Below are 22581 nucleotides of genomic sequence, written 5' to 3'. Positions count from 1 at the left end.
TGATGAATAATTCTTCAGTGTATGGACTTTTGGCTTGTTTTTATTTTTTGGCTATTATGAATAACACTATCATATGTTTTTTATATATAATTTGGTAACTCTATGTTTCTTTGGGTTTTTTAAATTGTAGTAAAATGCATATAACATAACCCTGGCTGGGTTGCTCAGTTGCTAGAGCATCGTCCCAATATACCAAGATTATGGGTTCGATTCCCAGTCAGGGCATATACAAGGAGCAACCAATGAATGCATAAATAAGTGGAACAAATCTCACTCTCTCTCTGTCCCTTCATCTCTATCTCTAAAAAATCAATCTATTAAAAAACAAAACAAAACCACACCACATAAAATTTACTATCTCGGCCATTTTTAAGGATATAGTTCAATAGTATTAAGTATATTCATGTTGTTATGCAACCAAGCTCCAGAATTTTTTCATCTTGTAATTAAAGTCTGTACTCATTAAATAACAACTCCCCATTTCCTCCTCCCTCCAACCCCTGGCAATCACCATTTCACTTTCTGTTTCTGTGAATTTACTCTGGATACCTCCTGTAAGTGGAATCATGTATTATTTGTCTTTTTGTGACTGGTTTATTTCCCTTAGCATAATGTCTTCAGGTTCATCCATGTTATAGCATGTGTCAGAATTTCCTTCCTTTTTAAGACTCAATAGTATTCTATTGTATGGATCTATCACATTTTGTTTATCCATTCATCCACTGATGGACATTTGGGTTGTTTCTATCTCTTGTCTATTGTAAATTATGCTGCTATGGACTGGTGCAGTCACTGTGGAGAACAGTATGGAGTTTCCTCAAAAAACTGAAAATGGAACTCCCATTTGACCCAGTAATCCCACTCCTGGGAATATATCCTAAGAAACTAGAAACACCAATCAGAAAGGATATATGCACCCCTATGTTCATAGCAGCACAATTTGTAATAGCTAAGATTTGGAAACAGCCTAAGTGCCCGTCAGCAGATGACTGGATCAGAAAACTATGGTACATCTACACAATGGAATACTATGCTGCCATAAAAAAGAAGGAATTATTACCATTTGTAGGCACCTGGATGGAATTAGAGAACATTATGCTGAGTGAAATAAGCCAGTCAATGAAAGAAAAATACCACATGATCTCACTCATTTGGGGATAATGAAAAACAGTATAAACTGATGAACAAAAAGATAGATACAGAGGCAGTAAAGCATCAAACAGACTGTCAAATTACAGCGGGAAGGTTAGGGAGAGGTGGGGAAAATAAGAGATCAACTGAAGGACTTGTATGCATGCATATAAGAGTAACCAACGGATGCAAAACATTGGGGGGTGAGGGCATGTATGGGAGTGGGGTGGGGGGGGGGCAATGGTAAGATATGTACACATATAATACCTTAATAAAAAAAACATTTAAAAAAATTATGCTGCTATGAACATGGATATATCAGGGAGGAAAAACTTTTCCTTTACTCTCTTAAATCCAGGACCTGGAGCCTATGATTAAACTGACAAAAGAGAGATTAACAGGATAAAATGCACATAACTTTTATTAACATTTATGTGCACAGAAATTCACAAGAAAAAAAGAAGTAAAACTTAAAGTAGCATTTAGCTCTGGGGGCTTATATATCCTTTTAACAAAGGAAAGAGAGTTTGAGCTTCAATGGACAATAAATTGTGGGGAATTGACTAGAAAATACATGGGGGACTAATGGAATATAAGGACTACATTAGTAAGGTCTGTTTATGCAAATTCATCTTGGTATCCGCTCTACATCTTTGAGGATAAGAGTCACTTTTCTGCCCTAACTGGTTTGGCTCAGTGGATAGAGCGTCGGCCTGCGGACTCAAGGATCCCAGGTTTGATTCCAGTCAAGGGCATGTACCTTGGTTGTGGGCACATCCCCAGTAGGGGGTGTGCAGGAGGCAGCTGATTCATGTTTCTCTCTCATCGATGTTTCTAACTCTCTCTCCCTCTCCCTTCCTTTCTGTAAAAAATCAATAAAATATATTTAAAAAAAAAAAAAAAAAAGAAGAATCACTTTTCTCCCCTGGTAGTTGGGAAGGAGCACATTCCTCAAAGAGAAGTTTATGTCCTGCTTCCAGGCACAGAAGGTAACTATATTTTTTTGAGGAATTGCCATTTATTTTTTATTTTTTAAATATATTTTTATTATGGATTTCAGGGAGAAAGGGAGAGGGAGAGAGAGAGAGAAACATCAATCATGAGAGAGAATCATTGATTGGCTGCCTCCTACACACCCCACACTGGGGATCAAGCCCACAACCCGAGCATGTGCCCTGACCCAGAATTGAACCATGACCTCCTGGTTCATATTCAACCACTGAGCCATACTGGCTGGCAAATTGCCATTTTTTATTTGACAATTGATAGAAAGAGAGAGAGAAAAATACTCACTATAGCAAAATCTGAACAAAGTAAATTGTGTTTCAAAAATGAAGTGCTACAACTATCTGAGACAAACCAGTAACTAAAACTGTATTTTAAAAAGAAAAAAATAGCCCTAGCCAGTTGGGCTCAGTGGATAGAGCATCAGCCTGCAGACTGAAGGGTCTCGGGTTCGATTCCAGTCAAGGGCACAGACCCCTGTTGCAGGCTCCTCCCATATCGATGTTTCTCTCTGTCTTTCCTTCTCTCTCCCACTCTTCTCTGAAAATCAGTGGAAAAATATCTTGGGGTGAGGATTACAAAATAAATATTTTGATTTTGGAATTGGGAATGACTAAACATTTTTTTCTTTACTTCTGAATTTTACATGAAAATACGTGTCTTTATATTTGAGAGAAAACAAATCCTGTGTGTTTTCTTTAAAGCGTGATGTGGCTTAGACTCGTCAATCCAGGGGGACACCATGAGGAGAAAAGCAGTTTCTCAGACAAGATATCCAATGGAGGAGACAGCAGAGCATGTTTTGCATTTTGCCATTTTTCACGCTGGACAAAGAGCCCAGATGTATCGGTGTATTTACATATTAACAGGATCCTCACAATGTGGTGCCTATTGGACTCCACACCAGGCAAAACAATGGATTTGAACTAGTGCCAGGTGCCTCTCTCCCGGTTTAGGGAATAGAGAACTTGAGCGGAGGCCGCGAGATTTGGTCCAAAGTCCAGCCTAGAGACACCAAGATAGACAAGATCTGTTCTCCAACATTCCCTGGGCTGAGACACCCGCTCTGTCCCTTTTTGCCCTGGGGCAATATTGATCTCCTTTTCTCCGTCCTGGGAAGGCCCTGCCTGTTGGAATGCAGCAGCAGCTCTTCCTAGTAACCATGGGAACCTTATTGGCATGGCAACCTGGCAGCTTCGGTGAAAGGCAGCAGTGGGGGAAAGGATGGAAGTGGAGGGAGGCAGTTCTGTAGAAAAAGGGAGGGGTGAGCAGCCTTCCCTCCTGCTGAGGAGAGAGAAGGAGGAGGAAAAGATGTCCTAAGAAGCCCCTGAGAAGTTCAGGCCTCACCCCATAATTCACTTCAGGAGGGGACTGGGGCAGGCCTATAAGCCAAACTGGGTACCAAGCCGAGACCTATTGGTGCCTTTGTGTTCTACCATGTGACTCAGCAGCACCAGGAAAGGAACAGGGGCTGGGAGACACATCTCACCGCACGCGAGCACATTGATTGCTGGCAAAATACCACACGGAGCTTTTGTTGGGCTCTGAGAATCCAAGCACCTTTTGTTAAAGACGCGTAGGGATGAGGACATTTTCAAGCAGCAGCTAAAGCAAGAAAGAAATCTGTGCAGTAAGGTTCAGGAAGGCTGAGAATGTAGTCAACACAAACAAACGCGGTCCACTATGGAGAAAGAACCGATGAAGAGGAAGGAGTGGCAGCAGGGCCGTTGGCAGCCCTGCCAGGCCTTTTTCTGGGCTTACTCAGAGTCCTTGTCATCACTGGTTTCTCTGTGGACAGGGTGTGAACCGGGGCTATTCTGGGCTTTGGAATCAGATGGCCCTGGGTTGGAACCCTGGTCTCCACCTTACCGACTCTGTCTCTAAGTCCATTTCCTTTCTCTCAAGACAGAGGATAATAACAGCTACTCTGTAGAGGCACCGTGAAATTTAAAGGAGATTTTTAAAGGCTTAGTTAACAGTAATATTAGTTAACATTCTGTGCAGGAAAGGCACACACACAGCAGCTGCCCTTTTACATTCCTGGCTCCTTAGAAATGGGTTCGGTTGTTCTGTGGCATCACCTGAGAGCTGACCATTTACATATGAACAGGATCTTGTTTCCTTTTTTAAAAAAAAAAAAAATTCTGAGCTATAATCACATGCCATCAGACACCCTTTAAAGTATACAATTCGTTGGATTTCTGTATAGTCACAGAGCTGTGCAACCATCACCTTCCTCTAATTTTAGGACATTTCTTCATCCCCCAAGAAACTAAAGAAAAACGACACAGGCATTAGTAGTCACTCTCCAATCCCTTCCCCACACCGTCCCTGACAACCACTAATCTACTTCCTTTCTCTATGGATTTATCTATTCTGCACACTTTATGTAAACCGAGTCATACAATGTGTGGCTTTCTGTGTCTGGTTTCTTTTACTTACTTAGCATAATGTTTTGTTTTTTAAAAAAATATATATATTTTATTGATTTTTTACGGCGAGGAAGGGAGAGGGAGAGAGTTAGAAACATCGATGAGAGAGAAACATCGATCAGCTGCCTCCTGCACACCCCCTACTGGGGATGTGCCCGCAACCAAGGTACATGCCCTTGACCGGAATTGAACCTGGGACCTTTCAGTTCGCAGGCTGACGCTCTATCCACTGAGCCAAACCAGTCAGGGCTAGCATAATGTTTTTAAGGTTCATCCTTGTTGTCGCATACGTGAGTACCATTGTTTCTTTTTATGGCTGAATAATAGTCCATTGCATGCATATACCACATTTGTTTATCCATTCATCTCTCCATGAACATTTGGGTTGTTTCCACTCTTTGGCTACTATGAATAAAGCTGCTGTGGACATTCAGGTACAAGTTTTTGTGTGCGTGTGCCAATCCAGTTTTAGCTCATGGTGTATCTGGCCTCATGGCCCACATAGGATCAGATAAAGAAGGGCTGATGCCATTACTTCTTGTTAAAGTTCCATTAACCCTTATTTCCTCCTCATTCTGACTCTCATCTCTCCCATAGAACAGTGTAGTCAGTCTCACGCAAATTTCCAGATATGGCACTTTGAGGTACTCACAAAAGATATCATTATTTTTCCCCACAAAAGATATCCTTGAAGTGGGGAAGGGGGAGAGGAAGAGAGCGGCAATGATACATAGGCTAGACTTATTCAAGGAGGATTCAGATATCATTTAGAAATATTGTTTTAAACCTTTTCACTGAGATAGGCTAATTATCACACACAAATCACTTAGGAATTGCCTGTGTCCACCTACGTAAGGATAGATAGAGGGTTGCTAGGTAAAATATAGGGATACATTGAGTACCCAGTAAAATTTGAATTTTAGATAAATAATAATTTTTTAGTGTAAGTCTATTCTATGCCATAATTTTGAATAATTATTTAAAAAATATATTCATTAACTGAAATTCAAATTTAATGGGGTGTCCCATATTTTTATTCAGTAAATCTGGAAACCCTAGAAGGAAAAATTAAAGAACATCCAATAGTTATAAATAATTTTTAGGGCGGGATAGCATCTGAGGTTTGGTTATAGGAAATCCCAGAATAAAATGGAATTTGAAGTTAATTTGTAGATTTAATTGACTCCCTCTCTAGGGCTTTGTATAACTGAATGTGTATAACTTTTGCTTTCTCACAATATTTCTATGAAGTAATCAGTAGTCTACAAATGGAGAAATAAGGCAAAGATATTAAAAGACTAGAGGCCCAGTGCACGAAATTCGTGCACAGGAGTGGGGTGTCCCTCAGCCCGACCTGCGCCCTCTCGCAATCCGGGACCCCTCGGGTAGGGGCCCTAGGCCTGGCTGGCAATCAGGGCCTACCGGTGCTTTCCTTCCCCTGACTGCTGGCAGCTGCCTCCCCTTCCCTGCCACCAGTTACCTTCCTCTGCAGGCAACGGTGTGGGGGTGCAACTGCTTGGCTGGTCTGGGCCTCCCTCTGCAGGGTGATCAGTCACAGGGCTCCGTGATTGATGGTTCCACAGAGGAAGCCCCATGCACCCACCGCAGCATTGCTGGCTGGGTAGCCTGGGCCTCCCTCTGCGGGGCGATTGTGGGGCGATCATGGGGTGATCGTGGGGTGATGGCGGACCCCCTGACCAATCCCATCGCACCCGCCTTGGCTAGCCTGGCAGCAGTGCATGTCATAGCATGGTTGTCCAGAAGGTCATCCAGGCGGTCATTCTGCTGTTCAGTTGTTCAGTTGGTTTGCATATTAGCTTTTATTATTATAGATACTTCAAGATCCATCAGTGATTTTGGGGTCCATTTAAACAAGTATTGTGATTGGTTTTTGGGAGAAAATGTAGAGAGTATTTCCATCAAATTTAAGAGCAGGGAAGGATTTTATTTGAAGCCCTTTATAGTTTAGATGAAGAAATTGAGGTCCAGAAAAACTAAGCAATTTTCTCTAAGCCATGAAGCTGGCTAATGGGGGAGTGGACATTGAAATCTTAAACCCCTGACTCCCAGCCTACAGAGGTTTTTCCGATTTACGGACACCACATGCCCTTCCCTTCTCCTCCCTTTGCTGTAGTTTCCTCTCCTTCAATGTGGCCTCGATAATCAGACCAGCCATCATTGTTTTACAATTCTGTAAGACACTAGCTGGGCATTCCTCCTAGATCTTGCAAATAATATGGAGCATATTACTTAAAATGAATAAAATATTTTTTCTGTTCTAAACAAGATTTACAAAAGGATTTAAGAATAGTTCCTATTTACTTCTTTCAGTTGTAAAGAGTTGCTATTATCAGAAACCTTTTCTAATAAGCAATGAGAAGCTTCCTTTGATTTATACATTTGCATTTTGTTCATGCTCATCATTACACCCAATGAACAAATTCCTAAGCTGGGGGAAAAAAATCTGTATTTATTTAAATACTAGTGGCCCGGTGCATGAAATTTGTGCACATTAAAAGGGAATTAATTAGAGGAGATATTTTAATATTGCTATTTGCCCTTTCTCTATAATAGAAGTATAAGAGATGAAAGAAAATTAGTAAAATGTATATGAAAATCTCCCTCCTGTCAGAGTCTGGGGCACGCCATGGGACCCAGAGTCAAGTCCCCACCCACCCGCTAGCGCCTTGAAATCGTGAGAGACCCAGACCCGGCCGCCCCACAGGGTGTGTGGGGGGGCGCAGCCTCAGGTCCCCTGGCCTGGCACCAGGCCGGGGGCACAGCCTCAGGCGCAAGGTTGTGATGACCATTTGCATATTAGCTCTTTATTATATAGGATGCAAATCTGCAAAATCAGCAAATTTTGAATGATCATACATTGTCAAATCTTCTGGTTTTACACTTGTTCTATATCTCATTGCTGTATGTGTTTCTAAGACAGCAGTTAATACTTTGCCTCATCAATTTCTTACATGTTCTAGGGGTTGGATCAATATCTAACAATGAGTTTTTCCTTTTATAGCTCTCCAAAACCCAGTCACCAAGCCAGTCCAGGCCAAGAATTTTGCAGACTATCATTTGGTCTCTGTATTTTATTTATTTTTATTTTTAATATATTTTTATTGATTTCAGAGAGGAAAGGAGAAGAAAGAGAGATAGAAATATCAATGATGAAAGAGAATCATTGATTGGCTGCCTCCTGCACACCCCCTACTGGAATTGAGCTCACAACCTGGGCATGTGCCCTGACCAGGAATCAAACCCGGGACCCTTCATCCACAGGCCAACACTCTATCAGCTGAGACAAACCAGCTGGGGCTGGTCCCTATATTTTAAAGGGAACAGTGTCACTTATCCCCAACCCAGCTTACCTCTTCTTCAGGGCTTGGTGTTCAATATCGCTAAGGTCTCACCTCATAGCATGTGACAAGAAGAAACTGGCTTATTTAAAATCTGGCTACAACAACTTTGTGAAAAAGACTAACTGCTGAAAATAAGACTTTGGGAGAAACATGGGTTCTTCGCTCGTCACGTTCGCAGGATTGAAAAGGCTGCAATGACTCAGAGCTGAGGCCTTGGAGAGGATGGCTGGGGCCTAGGGCAGCATTTACAGAGCATGCGGCCTCCGAGAGATTGCTGGTGACATGATTTTTATATGGCTAGCTTGGTGCAGTGAAATGGCAGTGTTCTTAGGCCTTTTCATTTCCTCAAGTTCGTTTCTGAATCATCACATCTCTGAATACCAGGGCATCTGGGGGGATAGCAGAAAATAGAGACGCTTCCTAACATTGAGGGGAGTGGGAGTCAGTCCTCAGGGGTTTATACAAATGATGTCCCTGCTTGTTCTGGGGTGGGGGGGGGGGAGTTCTCATGAAGACCCAAAAATTAACCTAAAGCAGCTCATGGAGCTGAACCATGTCAAGGTAGTCTCCCCACATGACTGTTTGGGTCTATTTCCTATTCAGAGCAGGAGACAACAATAAACCTATCCTGTCACCATGCACCCAGGGCACCTGCTGATCCGTGCTGATAAACCACCAGTAGCCACAGAAAAGAATAACAACTTTTGGGGGAGGGCACTATAGATCTAAAAGTTTCCCCCACCCTGGGGACCTCATTTTTCTTATTAAAATTTGTGATTCTCCTTTATTGAAATATTCAATTCTCTTTTTTTTTTTTGATAATATATCTTTATTTATTTCAGAGAGGAAGGAAGAGGGAGAGAGAGCTAGAAACATCAGTGATGAGAGAGAATCATCGATCACCTGCCTCCTGCACACCCTACACTGGGAATCAAGCCCGCAACCCGGGCATGTGCCCTGACCCGGAATCGAACTGTGACCTCCTGGTTCATAGGTCGATGTTCAACCACTAAGCCATGCCGGCTGGGCGCGGCCGGGCTCAATTCTCTTCTTTATAGAAAAAAAAAATTGTCATCACATTTACCCTTATGGGAATTTCCAATATCTTGAGGGATCTTAATCTTTATTTGCCAACAAGTTCCTGTATTTTTATCATTTTACAGAGATGGCTACCCTGGAATTCATAACTATTCCTGGGGTTGATTTATTGTCAATTTTTACAATACAGCTTATTCTTTGTGAAAGCAATATGGTCTTGTCCTTGGTGCATGTGCTTTGTGGTAGGGAGTGATTACCTGCAGGCTAGATGGCCGTGAGTAGATTTTGAATCATGGGGAATATTCCATTTCCCTTGTGAAAACAAATCGGGGATTTTAATCCACCCTGGAGATTAAGGATGGAGATGAATATAGGCTTGAATTGCATGTTGGTGTTTGAGAACTACCAGTGATGGAAACATCAAGTAGTCCCAGAATGTTAGCAGGTATGAGCTCATCTTTATTGACTGGGCTGTGATTGCCATAGGTTTTCAATAAAGATTCAGCAGCTCATATCCAGAATGTCATGGAAAACAGGCTTCTTCAAGATGGAACCTTCCTGAGGTGAAGGCCTGGGAGGGGGCAGAACTGGAGTAGAGAGGGCCAATGGGGAGAAGGGGGATGTCTCTAATACTTTCATCAATAAAGATAAATTTAGAAAAAGATGGAGCCTTTTAAGTAAGATCAAATAGGATGAGTACAATACATATCATGCTGCCAACAAATTTCTAATCACAGCAAGTGATTTCTAGTTTAAAAACCATTAAGCAAAACAAAACGAAGGACCGGGCAGCCCAGAGAGGTCAAGTTTCTCATCACTAGAGGTGTCTCAGTAGGAACTGTGTGTAACGTTGTATTGGTTTCTGAATCAGGTGGGTGGTTGGATTAGATCAGTGGTCGACAACCTGCGGCTCGTGGTTTGGTGCTCTGTTGACTAATGAGTTTGCCGACCACTGGACTAGATGATTGTTAAATGCTTTGTAGACTCCAAGAACCTTTGATTCAACTTAAGTAAATTAGGGACTAAAATAAGTTCAGCTCAGGAACAAAAATAAGCCCCTAGAATGATATTGGTGTGATTCCAGGAGCAATTATTTGCCCTGTATCCCCAACAGCTAGCAGTTTGTACCCATGACCCAGCCTTGGTTTTTTCTTACTTAAAGGCATGAGCGTGCCTTTGTACATCCCCACGCTTTACTCTGTCGGTTTCCTCTGTCTGAAACGAAGCCCCATCCTAGCAGAATGTTCACTTGCCCCTTGAAGACCTAAGTCTAAGGTAGTGGTTCTCAACCGGGGTGATTTTGTAACCCCCCTCCCCCACCCAAGGATTCACTTGATGAAGTCTGGAGACATTTTTGGTAGTTACAACCCAGGGAAGGGGGCGGTGCTAAGGCATCTAGTGGGCAGGAATGCTGCTAACCGTCATACAACACACAGGACAGCGCCCAACAATAACCACCCAGCCCCAGATCTCACCAGTGCCGAGCCTGAGAAACCCTGATTTAAGCTGGATGACCTGCTGTCTTCCTCACTGTCACATAGCAGTCATAGAAATTTGTTGAAAACACTTTGTATCTTCTTTAAAGCACTTGTCACTTTGTCGACCTGGAGTGTCACTGGTTTGGAAAACTTTTTAAGCTCTAGAAACTGTATGTTTGAATATAAAAGTAGACTTACTCTGATTAGAGAGGTGAGGAGGTGGGAATGGCTCACCTATCAGCCCTAAGGAGGACTCCTGGAACTCCAGCAACAGACAAGCAGCACTTATTGAGCACTTACTATATGCTAGATCCTGCGCCAAAGCTTTACATGGATTGCACACAGGAGGTATTAATATATGTTGAATTATCTTATTTAATTCTTCTAAGGTTGTGTATTCATTTCTTTTAAAAATATATATTGATTTCAGAGAGGAAGGGAGAGGGTGATAGAAACATCAGTGATGAGAGTCATTGATCCACTGCCTCTTGCACGCCCTACACTGGGGATCGAACCCGCAACCAGGGCCTGTGCCCTGACCGGGAATCAAACTGGTTCATAGGGCAACGCTCAACCAGCAAGCCACGTGCGCCAGGCTGTCTTAGTTTCTTAGATGCCAAGTTTTTAAAGTCCAGGAGTCATTGGAGTGTGCCTGCGAGCATTCGCCTGTCCATCCACTCAGCCACCTCCGAGCTTCTTTTGAGAATTACAGCATCAGGCCCAGTGAGATTCCCAAGTGGGGAGTTAAGGCTCGCGCGCATCTTGGGCTTCTGCCTATTTCATGGGGGAAGCAGAAAGGCCGGCGCTAGGGGGGCGGGGGCACTTACTCATAAATATTAATACAGGCGGCCACCTGCTCCAAGGAAGGCTCTGAATGCTAACAAGGAGATGACGCACGGGTCCGCGCGTGCCTGTGGGCGGGAGCCCGAGCGCGGGCGCGCCCCCGGAGCCGGGCACGAGCGCGGGGAGGGGCGAGGGAGGGGCGAGGGCGGGTGGAGGGGAGCTCGCCGCAGCCGCCGCCGCCGCCGCCGCCCGGCCGCCGCTGCCCCGCCGCTGCCCCACCGCTGCCTGGCACTGCGCTCCGGCCGTTCTGTGGATGGAGGTGTCCCGCTGAGCCCGGGGACCGCCTCCCTCCGCCAGGACCCGCACAGGTGCAGTCGCGGGGGCGACCTTGGTCCGGACCGACCCACGCCATGGGTGGGGGTTGGACGGGGTGGTGAGGAGGCCCCGCGACCCGGGCTTCGGGGGCCCGCAGGTCGAGGGGAGCCGCAGCCCCGCACCCCCGACGCGTCCCATCCTGGAATCAGAAAGAAAAGCCCGGAGGTGGGCGCTCTCTGCTCTGCCCTTCGCGGGAGCGCAGCGGGGATGCGGGACTTGGGCACTGCCAGCAGCATCCAAGCCTGGGCCCCCAGCCAGGCTGGTGTGTGTGTGTGTGTATCCGCGCGTGTGACTGAGGGTGACAGTGCTGTGTGTGCGTGCGTGTATGACAGCGTGTGTGTGTGTGTGTGAGCGCGCCCGGCGGGGGTGCATGTGTGTATGTGTATGTGTATGTGTATGTGTATGTGTATGTGTATGTGTATGTGTATGTGACAGTGTGTGTGTATGTGTATGTGACTGTGTGTGTCTGTGCCCGAGCACGCGGTCTGGGGCCGGCGAGCAGGGGACGCTGCCCGGTGTTGCCACCCAGCAGCCACCGAGCAGCGGGTGGGTGCCTCCTTTCAAGACCGTTATCTGGCCCGTCACCTTAAAGCTCCAGTCATCTCTGCCCTTAATAACCCGCTCCGCCCCGCTGTGCCCTCCCTGGGGTGCCAGGCCTTACCCAGGACTGGGCATTCCTGCAGGGTCAGCGCCCTGGCCGCTGCCGCAGACGCTGGGGAGCAATTGTTGGGCCACAGAACAGGTCTGAGAAAGGACGAGTGTGGGCTCAGGGCCCCCGAGCTGGGCCCAGCGCTGGACAGAGCCCAGGGTGGGGGTGATTATCACAGCCCTCTATTCGCTCTTGCTATCCCTTCCCTCCTTGCCGAACCCCTCCTTGCCTATCGACACCCCCAAATCCCCTCCCACTTCAGTGTCTCCATTATGTTTGGCCAAAAGGGCCAGTGGAATGTGTGCAGCCGGCGGGATGAGCCCAGCTTTCTTGGAGTGCCAGCCATTGTGCTGCGAGGAGGAGCCTTTATTTGCCCTAACAGCCCAGGGGCGGAGGGCAGGGGGGATGAGAAATGAGGGTGAATGGAGCAGCAGGAGGAGGGGAACAGAGGGAAGCAGAACCCCGAAGGGGTTGCTGGCTTATATGCAATGAAATACTCTTTCCGTCAAAATGTGAAGCTGGCGCAATCATGTATCCTGAGTGGGCTTTGCTGAGTAGCAGCAGGAAAACGGAAGGTGCATCAGTGGAAGGAGGTTGTAGGGAGGCTGGTGGTGGGGGGTGCGGCACACAGGATCTGTTGATTTATGGGGCAAGTAATGGGAAGAAGGGGAGATGGCATGGAGGCCTCTGGAGGCACGGTGAATTCTCTGCTGCTCTGCTCCGCTCTGCTCAGCTAGCAAAGCAGGGGCTGGAAATGTGACTGCTGCCCCAAGCTGCGGCCAGTGCATCATTATACTGCACGAGCAGCTTATGTGTTCCCTGCTGGGCCTCTGTTAAGCTCCGGGATGCCTTTTCTTTCCCAAATTGCACTACCCATCGGGAGCCAAAATAAGTGGAATAGATAATAGGACATAATCAAACTATAGTACTCTGTTCTGTGATAAAGAGAAAAAGCCTTTTATGGGTCCTTCTTTTTGCCATTCTCCATGTATTCTTTTAAAAATCAACTTTTTGCCCTGACCGGTTTGGCTCAGTGGATGGAGCATTGGCCTGCGGACTGAAGGGTCCCGGGTTCGATTCTGGTCAAGGGCATGTACCTTGGTTGCGGGCACATCCCCAGTGGGAGATGTGCAAGAGGCAGCTGATCGATGTTTCTCTCCTATCGATGTTTCTAACTCTCTATCCCTCTCCCTTCCTCTCTGTAAAAAATCAATAAAATATATTAAAAAAAATAAAAATAAAAATCGACTTTGGAAGCATAGAGAAAGGGGATAAGTGATCAACTATTTCAACTGTAGCTTTTTAAAAAATATATTTTTGTTGATTTCAGAGAAGGAAGGGAGAGGAACAGAGAAAGAGAAATAATCAATGATGAGAGAGAATCATTGATTGGCTGCCTCCTGCATGCCCCCTACCGGGGATCGAACCCCACCCCCAGCATGTGCCCTTGACTGGAATCCAACCCAGGGACGCTTCAGTCCGCAGGCCCACGCTCTATCCACTGAGCCAAACCAGCTAGGGCTCAACCCCAGCTTTTTTAAAAAAATATATTTTATTGATTATTTACAGAGAGGAAAGGAGAGGGATAGAGAGTTAGAAACATCGATGAGAGAGAAACATTGATCAGCTGCCTCCTGCACACCCCCTACTGGGAATGTGCCTGCAACGAAGGTACATGCCCTTGACTGGAATCGAACCTGGGACCCTTCAGTCCGCAGGCCCACGCTCTATCCACTGAGCCAAACCAGCTAGGGCTCAACCCCAGCTTTTAAGGGGAGGAGGCCTCCCCGATGACCTGCGGATGAAGACAGGTGCACGCTTGCCAGATGCAAGAGTAGGACATTTCAGTTTGGGGGCAAAGGCACCCTACCAAGAGAGAGGAGTGAAAGAAGGCAAGCTGAAGGAAGGAGAGTAAAGGCACCATTTCAGGAAGGGCTGCCAGCCCCAACCCAGAGGCCCCTCCTCAAGACCAGGGTAGGGCCAGTCAGAATGCCTGGCTCTCATCTCCTCTGCCGGGGCCGGGGCTCTTTCTGCAAAGGCTGGGCTCAGGTTGGGTGCTGAGTGGCTTCTGGTTCCCAGCACAGGCTTTCAGTTTCAGCATCACCTCCAGCTGGCCATTCACGTGGAGCTTCTCGGCTTCTCGGCAGTGAATCGATGAAAAGAAATCAGGCCATGTTATTGATTACGATCATGTTTCTGAACTCCAGAACTGTGATATCCATTTCTTCTTTAGTAAACCTCTAGATGAATTCATTTCTCTAGAGTCTGCATGAGCCGAGGATAGGTGCTTTCAGCATAATCTTCCTGTTGCCAACATTCAAGACTCAATCTTGTCCTAGATTGCCCTCTCGTTGCTAGTTAATTAGTATGGATTGTGCCATTTCAAATCAGCACCCCCTTGGTATCTCCTGCTCCTCCCAGCGCCCCCTCTCTCCTAGAGAAGCGTGCACATTTAAAGGAAATGTAAAATTTTGGAACAGCTGCTGGTTAACCTTTATGTCTCTCTGAAATGGGACCTGGGACCCAAGAGGCTTCGACCAAATGAATTGAAAATATGGTGCTTTAGCAAAAAAGATGAAAAAATTCACTTAGCAATAAATAGTTCTCTCATTTGATAGGCATTTTGAAGCCTAGAATATATAGCAAGGATTGTTTTTCTTTCACTTGGAGCATTCTCAATCCACATTTCCAGGTAACCAAGTTATTCTCATTTTCCTAGTCATTGGCATTTATTGGACTCTGTGTGTTCCATGCATTGTGCTTAGCATTTCAAAGTTGATCTCATTTACTCCACAAAATAACTACTATTCAATGTAAGTACCGTTCTAAATCCCAATTATGGATGAGGAGACTGAGGCACAACGAGGCTGATGATTTGGCCCAAGTCTCAGAGCTGGGAAGTAACAGGGAATCTGCAGTGCAGGCTCTTCACCATCACAGAGTCCTGCTCCATCAGCACAAACCCTCAGCAGTAAAACCTTCCCTGCCCGCTACTGCACTCCGTGATCTTTCCTAAACTCCCTTGGGCACTAAAGGATTCCTAATTTTGTTTAAAATATAGTTTCAGAGAGAGGAAGGGAGGGGGAGAGAGAGATAGAAACATCAATGTTGAGAGAGAATCATTGATTGGCTGCCTCCTGCACGCCCCTATTGGGGATCGAGCCTGAAACCTGGGCATGTGCCTTCACTGGAATCAAACATGACCTCCTGGTTCATAGGTCGATGCTCAACCACTGAGCCACACTGGCTGGACAGGATTCCTAATCTTTTCTGTGCCATAGGCCCCTTTGGCCATATAAAAGAGCCCTTGGGGTCTGTAGACTAGGTGATGAATCCCTGACTGACATTAGTTGTGTAGTGCTCTTTAGGGGTGTTGTCCAATAGGGTAGCCACCAGCCACACGTGGCTATTGGGCACTGGGAAGGTAGGTGGTCCAAATGGAGACTAGCTGTAATTGTAAAACATACCCTGGATGTCAAAGACTTAGTATGGAAAAAGCATGTAAAAATGGATCATCAGTATTTTAAAATATGGATTACAATTTGAAATGGTGATATCTTGGATATACTGGATTAAATAAAATATATTATTATAGTTAAATTATTAATTAAGTTAATGTTATTAAAATTAACTTCCAAAGGTATTAGTTCTATGCCAACACCTTCATCTTAACAAATGAGTTCATCAGGACCCACGATGCTTATCCTTGAGCCAGGTCTGTTGGCTCCTAAGCCTGTGTTCTTTCCAAGATATCATACTGCTCTTGTTTCCTTTTGTATTCGAAGGCCCTATCATGCTGCCTCTGTAAACTGTACACACTCAGAATGTGCTGGATGTGATGCTGACTTAACCACCAGTAAAAACCCAGGAAGAGCCGTCCAGGTCCTCACCTGGCGCGCCCTTTGCTTCCCTTATCTAGAGTTTTAAACGTAGACAGAGATGGAGAGTGAAGTCTTAGGGTAAACCCCGTGGTTTTTGCTGTCCATTTGGTTCTCCTCGGATAGTGGTTCCAATTTAAGCAGCTAACTGCATCAGAAATCACAGCGACAGGAGAGCAAAGCTGGGTTGCCTTTCTGTGTTACAAGGAAGGAAGTTTTGTGGGCAGAGGAGGGTATGATCGATAATGATACATGTGCTGCCTGAGATGGAGAATGAGAAACTGTATGTGGAAGAGAAGATCATTTTTTCAGCGAGTACACATTGATTGGTTGCCTGGCCACAAGGCAGTGTGTGCTAGGAGCCCAGGAGGCCATTCGAGGACGTCAGTGCCCTCGAGGGATTTAGATTCAAATTGGGGAAGGGCTTGGAGGTGCAAACGGATGGATGAATCACAGATGAAGGCAATGTTTGAAGAGGGCCTGGAGCTGTGGGAAACGGAGGCCAGAGCCTGCAGCCTTCCCCGGGCACAGAGGCCAACATGGTGGTTGTGGGCTCTGGCTCTGGAACAACGGGGAACACATTGGTAGTTGGGTCTGTCTTTTATGGATACCAGATCATTTAATCCATTCCTCTAGTCCTGGTTTTGCTCTATGTCTGGGAAAAACTCCGGTGCTTGTTTGAAAGCCTCTGCTAGTGTTCTGTTAGTCTGTTGTTTATTGATGAGGGTAGTAATAGCGAGGTCCATGACTTGCTATCCAAAATCTTTAGGGCCAGGCATGTTTAAGAATTTAGATTATCTCAACATGTGGAAGGCAGTAATAGAGTGCCTATTCTGCAAAGCATCCCCTGGGGACCGGTGCAATAATCTCTATAATTTAAAAAATTAATATTTCTGCAGCAAAACACACTAAGTGGGATAACTTAAAACCATAAGCAACTTTCATATTCATGTAAATCAGGTTTAGTTGCCAAATGAGCTTAGCTTCAGGTCAGGTTTTTCCACCAAATAAATTATGAGGACCTTCCAGTGTTCAGAGCACGTGGTTAAGGATATGGGCATATTTCGAACAATATTGACATTTGTTGTCTGCCAGCCACTGTCCTAAGCTCCTCCCTGTGTTTACCCCTTTCACCCTGTGACAACCCTTGGAGGTAGGTCCTGTTTTATCTCTGTCTTGGGAAGAATAAAGGGAAACACAGAGAAGTTAAGAAACTTGCTAAGGTCGAAGCTGGGAAAGGGCAGAACAGGATGCGAGCCTGGGCGGTCTGGTCCAGGGGCTGCACACGGAACCACGATGCTTCGGTTTTTAGAGCAGGGAACTGGAAGCAGGTATACCTCTCAAGTGTATTCTATTTAGATTAGTGTTATTCATACTGACAATGATATTTGAACTCCTTAAGTGCAGAATAATGAGCACGCGCAGGAGCGATGGATGCCAGTTAAGTGGACTCTGTGTTTAGAGAGACACAGAGTAATGGAATATGTGATTATGTTCCCTCAGCAGGGCTGGCCCCAACGCCCAGTCCAAACTCACATTAGCTTGTTTATTTCTTCCAGAGAAACGAATCCTGAACGTTGCAGCTGCGCCAGGATGGAGGCCCCACTGGTGAGTCTGGATGAAGAGTTTGAGGACCTCCGGCCCTGCTGCTCAGAGGAACAGGAGGAGAAGCCACGGTGTCTCTATGGCTCCTCGCCCCACCACCTGGAGGACCCCTCCCTCTCTGAGCTTGAGAATTTCTCTTCTGAAATAATCAGCTTCAAGTCCATGGAGGACCTCGTGAATGAATTTGATGAGAAGCTCAATGTCTGCTTCCGGAACTACAATGCCAAGACCGAGAACCTGGCTCCCGTGAAGAACCAGTTCCAGATCCAAGAGGAGGAGGAGACCCTGCAGGACGAGGAGTAAGACGTCTTAGTTGCCCTCTCTTGCTTCATACAAGAGCCCTGTGGTCCGGGGCCCCTTGACATAGACCTAGATTCTGTCTATGAGCTCCTGGCTTCTTCCATACCTTTTCATGTCAGCGGGGCAGTGCTCTCCCTGGTAGTTGCTGACATTGTTCTGTCGTGACCCTTCATAGTCACCTGCAGAGCTTTCTTAAGTTGAAACCTTAAAGAAGTGAAGGGATTTTAGGAAATAGAAAGTTTCCCCTAGATACAAAATAGAATTTCAGGAGTATGGTAAACTTGGGGCGGGGGGTGTCTGTCTATCTTCAGCTTTCTTTTTTTAAAAAAATATATCTTTATTGATTTCAGAGAAGAAGGGAGAGGGAAAGAGAGTTAGAAACATCAATGATGAGAGAGAATCATTGATTGGCTGCCTCCTGCAGGTCCCCTACAGGGGATCAAGCCCGCAACCCAGGCATGTGCCTTTGACCGAAATCGAACCTGGGACCCTTCAGTCCGCAGGCCGATGCTCTATCCACTGAGCCAAACCAGCTAGGGCTATCTTCAGCTTTCTTTATGTCAGTAGTAACCCACCCAGCCAGGTTCCCCATGCCACTCACTAGCCACCTTCTCAGGCCAGAGCAGTAGTCGAGAAAAGATATCTGAGAACAGAGCTGTTCGAGGAGGGACTAGAAAGAGAAGGGGTAATTTTTCACATAAATTAAAGAGTGTTTGGGGCATTGATAAAAAACAAAACAAAACAAAAAAAACAATGAATTCCCTATAGAGATAAAACATGCACCAATTGTTCTTTGGGCATCACCCAAGAAATGCCACGTAGTTGGTCATGGAAGTTTGGAGAACAACTGTGCTTTTGGTTTCTCTTTTTATGGACTTGAGCAGGAAGAGCTGACCATAGACAAGCTGCATAAGAGGCATGTCCTAGACCAGCCGTGGGCAAACTACGGCCCGCGGGCTGGATCCGGCTGTTCTATCCGGTTCTCTTGCTCTCCCCTCCGCTCCTTTACTTTGAATTTATATTAGTTCACACAAACATTCCATCCATGCTTTTGTTCCGGCCCTCCGGTCAAGTTTAAGAACCCATTGTGGCCCTCGAGTAAAAAGTTTGCCCACCCCTGTCAGAGGATTGAACCTGACCATATTGGGCAGATAGTAGGTTATTTGGTGGCTAATGAAGACGGTATCTCTGAATACAGGGCAACAAATTTGTGTCTTACTATTATATCCCCACTGTCTAATGTAGTGCTTGGTATGTAGTAAGTGATCAAATAATATTTTTGAGTGACATATTGACTATTGAATGAATGGAATGGCGATAATAGCTAGCCTTGTAGGTATACGTACAGTGTTTCTAGCTAGGTCTAACCCATTTCTGTCTTCTCTTTTTCATTAATGCTCATCTGAAGGCCTGGGCGTAGAGAACATTTCACTCTGGTGACCAGTACTATCACAGTGGACTGTATGTTATTCCATTTCAAGTGTCAAACTAATTCTTTTTAGATACTGAGACTGTTATAATTTGTTCGACTCTTTTAAGTCAAAAAAAGGATGACCGTGGGGCTTTATTATACAGAGTATTTTTTCACTCTAGTCCATTGCACCAGGCAATGAACTAGAAATATAAAGACTATGAATTCTAATTTTCAGACTCTCACTAAGTCGCTGTGTGACCTTGGGCTAGTCACTAACTCTAGTTGACTGCGTGGGTCCTCACCTTTGAAACCTCCAGAGCTCAGTCTTGATGAAGCGGGACTAAGGACTGGCAAAGAACCTCATTTCTCACCTCACCCAGGCTGCGCTCAGAAAATGACTTTTTACGATGTGTCCAATTCCTTTTGCTCCCAACAAATCATCTCTCCCCTACTTAACCCCCCGCTGCCTCATTAAGGATGGAGGCACAGCCAGCAAGTAGCACATTAACAGAGGCCACTCAATGTCAATTACCCTCACATGGGATTAGTGTCTTATCCTGACTTTCCCCGGACTTGCCTGCCTCATTGACTGACTCAGCTAACAGACCAAAGGTTGAAGAATTCCTTGGAGATAAAAGTATGGTTTGGGGGTAGTGTCGAGGGAGGAATCTGGGAAGAGCGAAATTAACAGTGTGGTCAGCATATCTGAATCTTTACAACTTAAAATAAAAATGAGGATTCAACTACATACTTTGTTTTATAGACACCTATTCAGATATTTTAACTGTAAAATATGATGAGGTAAAGGAAGAAAATAATTTAATAACTGACTGGATTGTGGTTCTCCTGCATAGCTCTAGGGTTCCAATAAACTTGCTTAGGTTTGGTATTTGGAGGGATAGTTCATCTACAAATGAATTGAAAGTGTTTTGGGTGGGATAGAGCTAAATGATAGAACCTTAAAAAACCAACAAACAAACACAAAAAACAGTGACATTTTGGTCAAACTAACCTCCTTGAAGAAGGCACCAACCAGAAAGCAAATGCAGGGTTCCCTTTGAAGGTTTGGTTTCTTTCATTTTCATTGGGAACTGTTTGGCTAACAGGGACTTGGCGGAGCTATCAGCTTATCTCTGATTGACCAGGGCATGGGGGCATTAAACGAGAGTCAGACTTGAATATATAGCTCCTGTTTTTAAATTTCGAAACTATTTCAGAATCTCTTCCTTGCTTATATGTGATCACCCTTCCCTTTATTATAAGAGATTGAACCTGGAGGCCTGAGGTTCCTAGGGGCCAATACAAATGGGAAGGGACAGTTCTCACCCCACCTCCTGCCTCCTGGGGTCCCTCTGAGCCTTCTTACAAGTGCCCTGGAGATAGAGGGGCCAGCCACGTGAGACCTGACAGATTTCTTGTTCTTCAGATGGAATTGTGGGGTCAAAGGTGAGGTTAAAAACAAAGTCTACACAATATATAAATGGCCTACAATCAGCCACACTTTACGTTGAAGACAAGTAAATACCAAATAATCAGATAGGAAAAGATGACAGATAACTGATTTGTTAGGAAAGTTAATTCTCTTCTTTCTCCATATAGAAGGCACAGATTGTATTAATTGTATTAAGCATTTATAAAGAATCCGAAAATTGTTCAAAATCATTCATGTGCTAGTAATTAATTATTCTTAAATATTAACTGCAAAAGTCTATCCATGTTAAACACACATCTAAGTGTGGATATTGATGGCTAGATGCCAGTGAACCACTGGACAAGGGCTGTTGTCGGCCTAGAGGGGATTCAGGGAAATGTTATCAAGTTGGAATTCTAATAAGACCTGTGCACTGTCTACTATATTGTCAGGAATAGGTATGTAGGGGTCTGTGTGTGTGTGTGGGGGGCAGGTGTGGCTGGACTAATGTAGCCTTGATGGCTCCGTTGCCAGTTTCAGACCTGAGTTTTTGTCTAGGTGTATTATCATAACCCATTCTGTTCGGTTTGTTCACCCTCTGCCATCACCCTTCCCCAAATGCCGAGCCCTCTGGTGAAAGACAGTTTAATCCAGCCGTGGGCAAACTACGGCCCGCGGGCCGGATCCGGCTGTTCTATCCGGTTCTCTTGCTCTCCCCTCCGCTCCTTTACTTTGAATTTATATTAGTTCACACAAACACTCCATCCATGCTTTTGTTCCGGCCCTCCGGTCCAGTTTAAGAACCCATTGTGGCCCTCAAGTCAAAAAGTTTGCCCACCCCTGGTTCGTCCATTCTGCAGGCAACTAAGCCCAAGCTATAAAATAGGCACCTAAAAGCTGTTTCTGTTATCATAGGGACTGAGAACAAATTGAACCCCGGGTGCCAGGGCAGCATGACAGAAATTGAGGCAACCTGTCTAATCTTAGTTCCTTTTTTTTAACTGATGAGAGAAACAGAGAGAGAGACACAGAGAGACAGAGACACAGAGAGAGAGACAGAGATTGATTTGTTGTTCCACTTGTTCACGCATTCACTGGTTGACTTGTGTATGTGCCCTGACAGGGGATCGATCCCGCAACCTTAGCGCATGGAGACAGTGCTCTAACCACCTGACCTGTCTGGCTAGGGTTAATCTTAAATCTCTGGTAAAGGATAGAGTAGGTGGCTTTCAGAGTCTCCTTCCCCCAAGATAAGAGTCAATAAATAGCAGGATGCTTCCCAGGGAAGTGGAATTTTACAGTCCTCCTCAGGGTCCCTGTAAAAGGGACTATGTCCGTTTCCAAGGACCCTGCTTACCATCCATAATTAGCCTCTCTGGGGAGAAAGCCCTTCCCACTCTTCCTCACAGCGAGCTTTGTGCTTTCCCTCCCGCCCCGGCTCCTGGTCCCTGTGACTGCCTGCCTCCCAGCGTCCCGCCTCTGCCTTTCCCGGGATGGAGATGTAGACAGAAAGCAGGGCGTGGCCCTTGGTCTTCTGTAGACTGATGAAAGCACACTGCCCAGAACAATGTAGTTCTAGACTTTCCATGCACAGCCAGTTCCTGAACTGCTGTTCTAGGGTGTGATTTGGAACTTGATGGATGTAGTATTCTGATGCCTATGCCTATCATAAAATTCATCAAGGACTGGAAGAGTGAAGTAGTTAGGAATGTAGGCTCTG

General features: G+C 45.4%; 1 protein-coding gene across 5 annotated transcripts in view; it reads left to right on the top strand.

Moving 5' to 3' along the window:
* FEZ1 (fasciculation and elongation protein zeta 1) overlaps positions 1-22581 on the top strand; it is a 113319-nt gene that overhangs the window by 56700 nt on the left and 34038 nt on the right. For 3 of the 5 annotated variants that reach the window (XM_080650417.1, XM_080650418.1, XM_080650419.1), the window contains one exon: positions 17691-18035. In XM_080650417.1, coding sequence (XP_080506543.1) covers positions 17725-18035 — 311 coding nt within the window. In that variant the 5' untranslated portion in view covers positions 17691-17724. Of the gene's footprint in view, positions 1-11425; positions 11770-17690; positions 18036-22581 lie in introns of those variants that run through there. The other 2 variants (XM_080650416.1, XM_080650420.1) reach the window with 2 other exon arrangements.

This window comes from Plecotus auritus, assembly GCF_963455305.1.
Source record: "Plecotus auritus genome assembly, chromosome: 13".
NCBI lineage: Eukaryota > Metazoa > Chordata > Mammalia > Chiroptera > Vespertilionidae > Plecotus > Plecotus auritus.
Note: the sequence above shows the minus strand (reverse complement) of the source record. Positions and strands in the feature narration are given on the sequence as shown.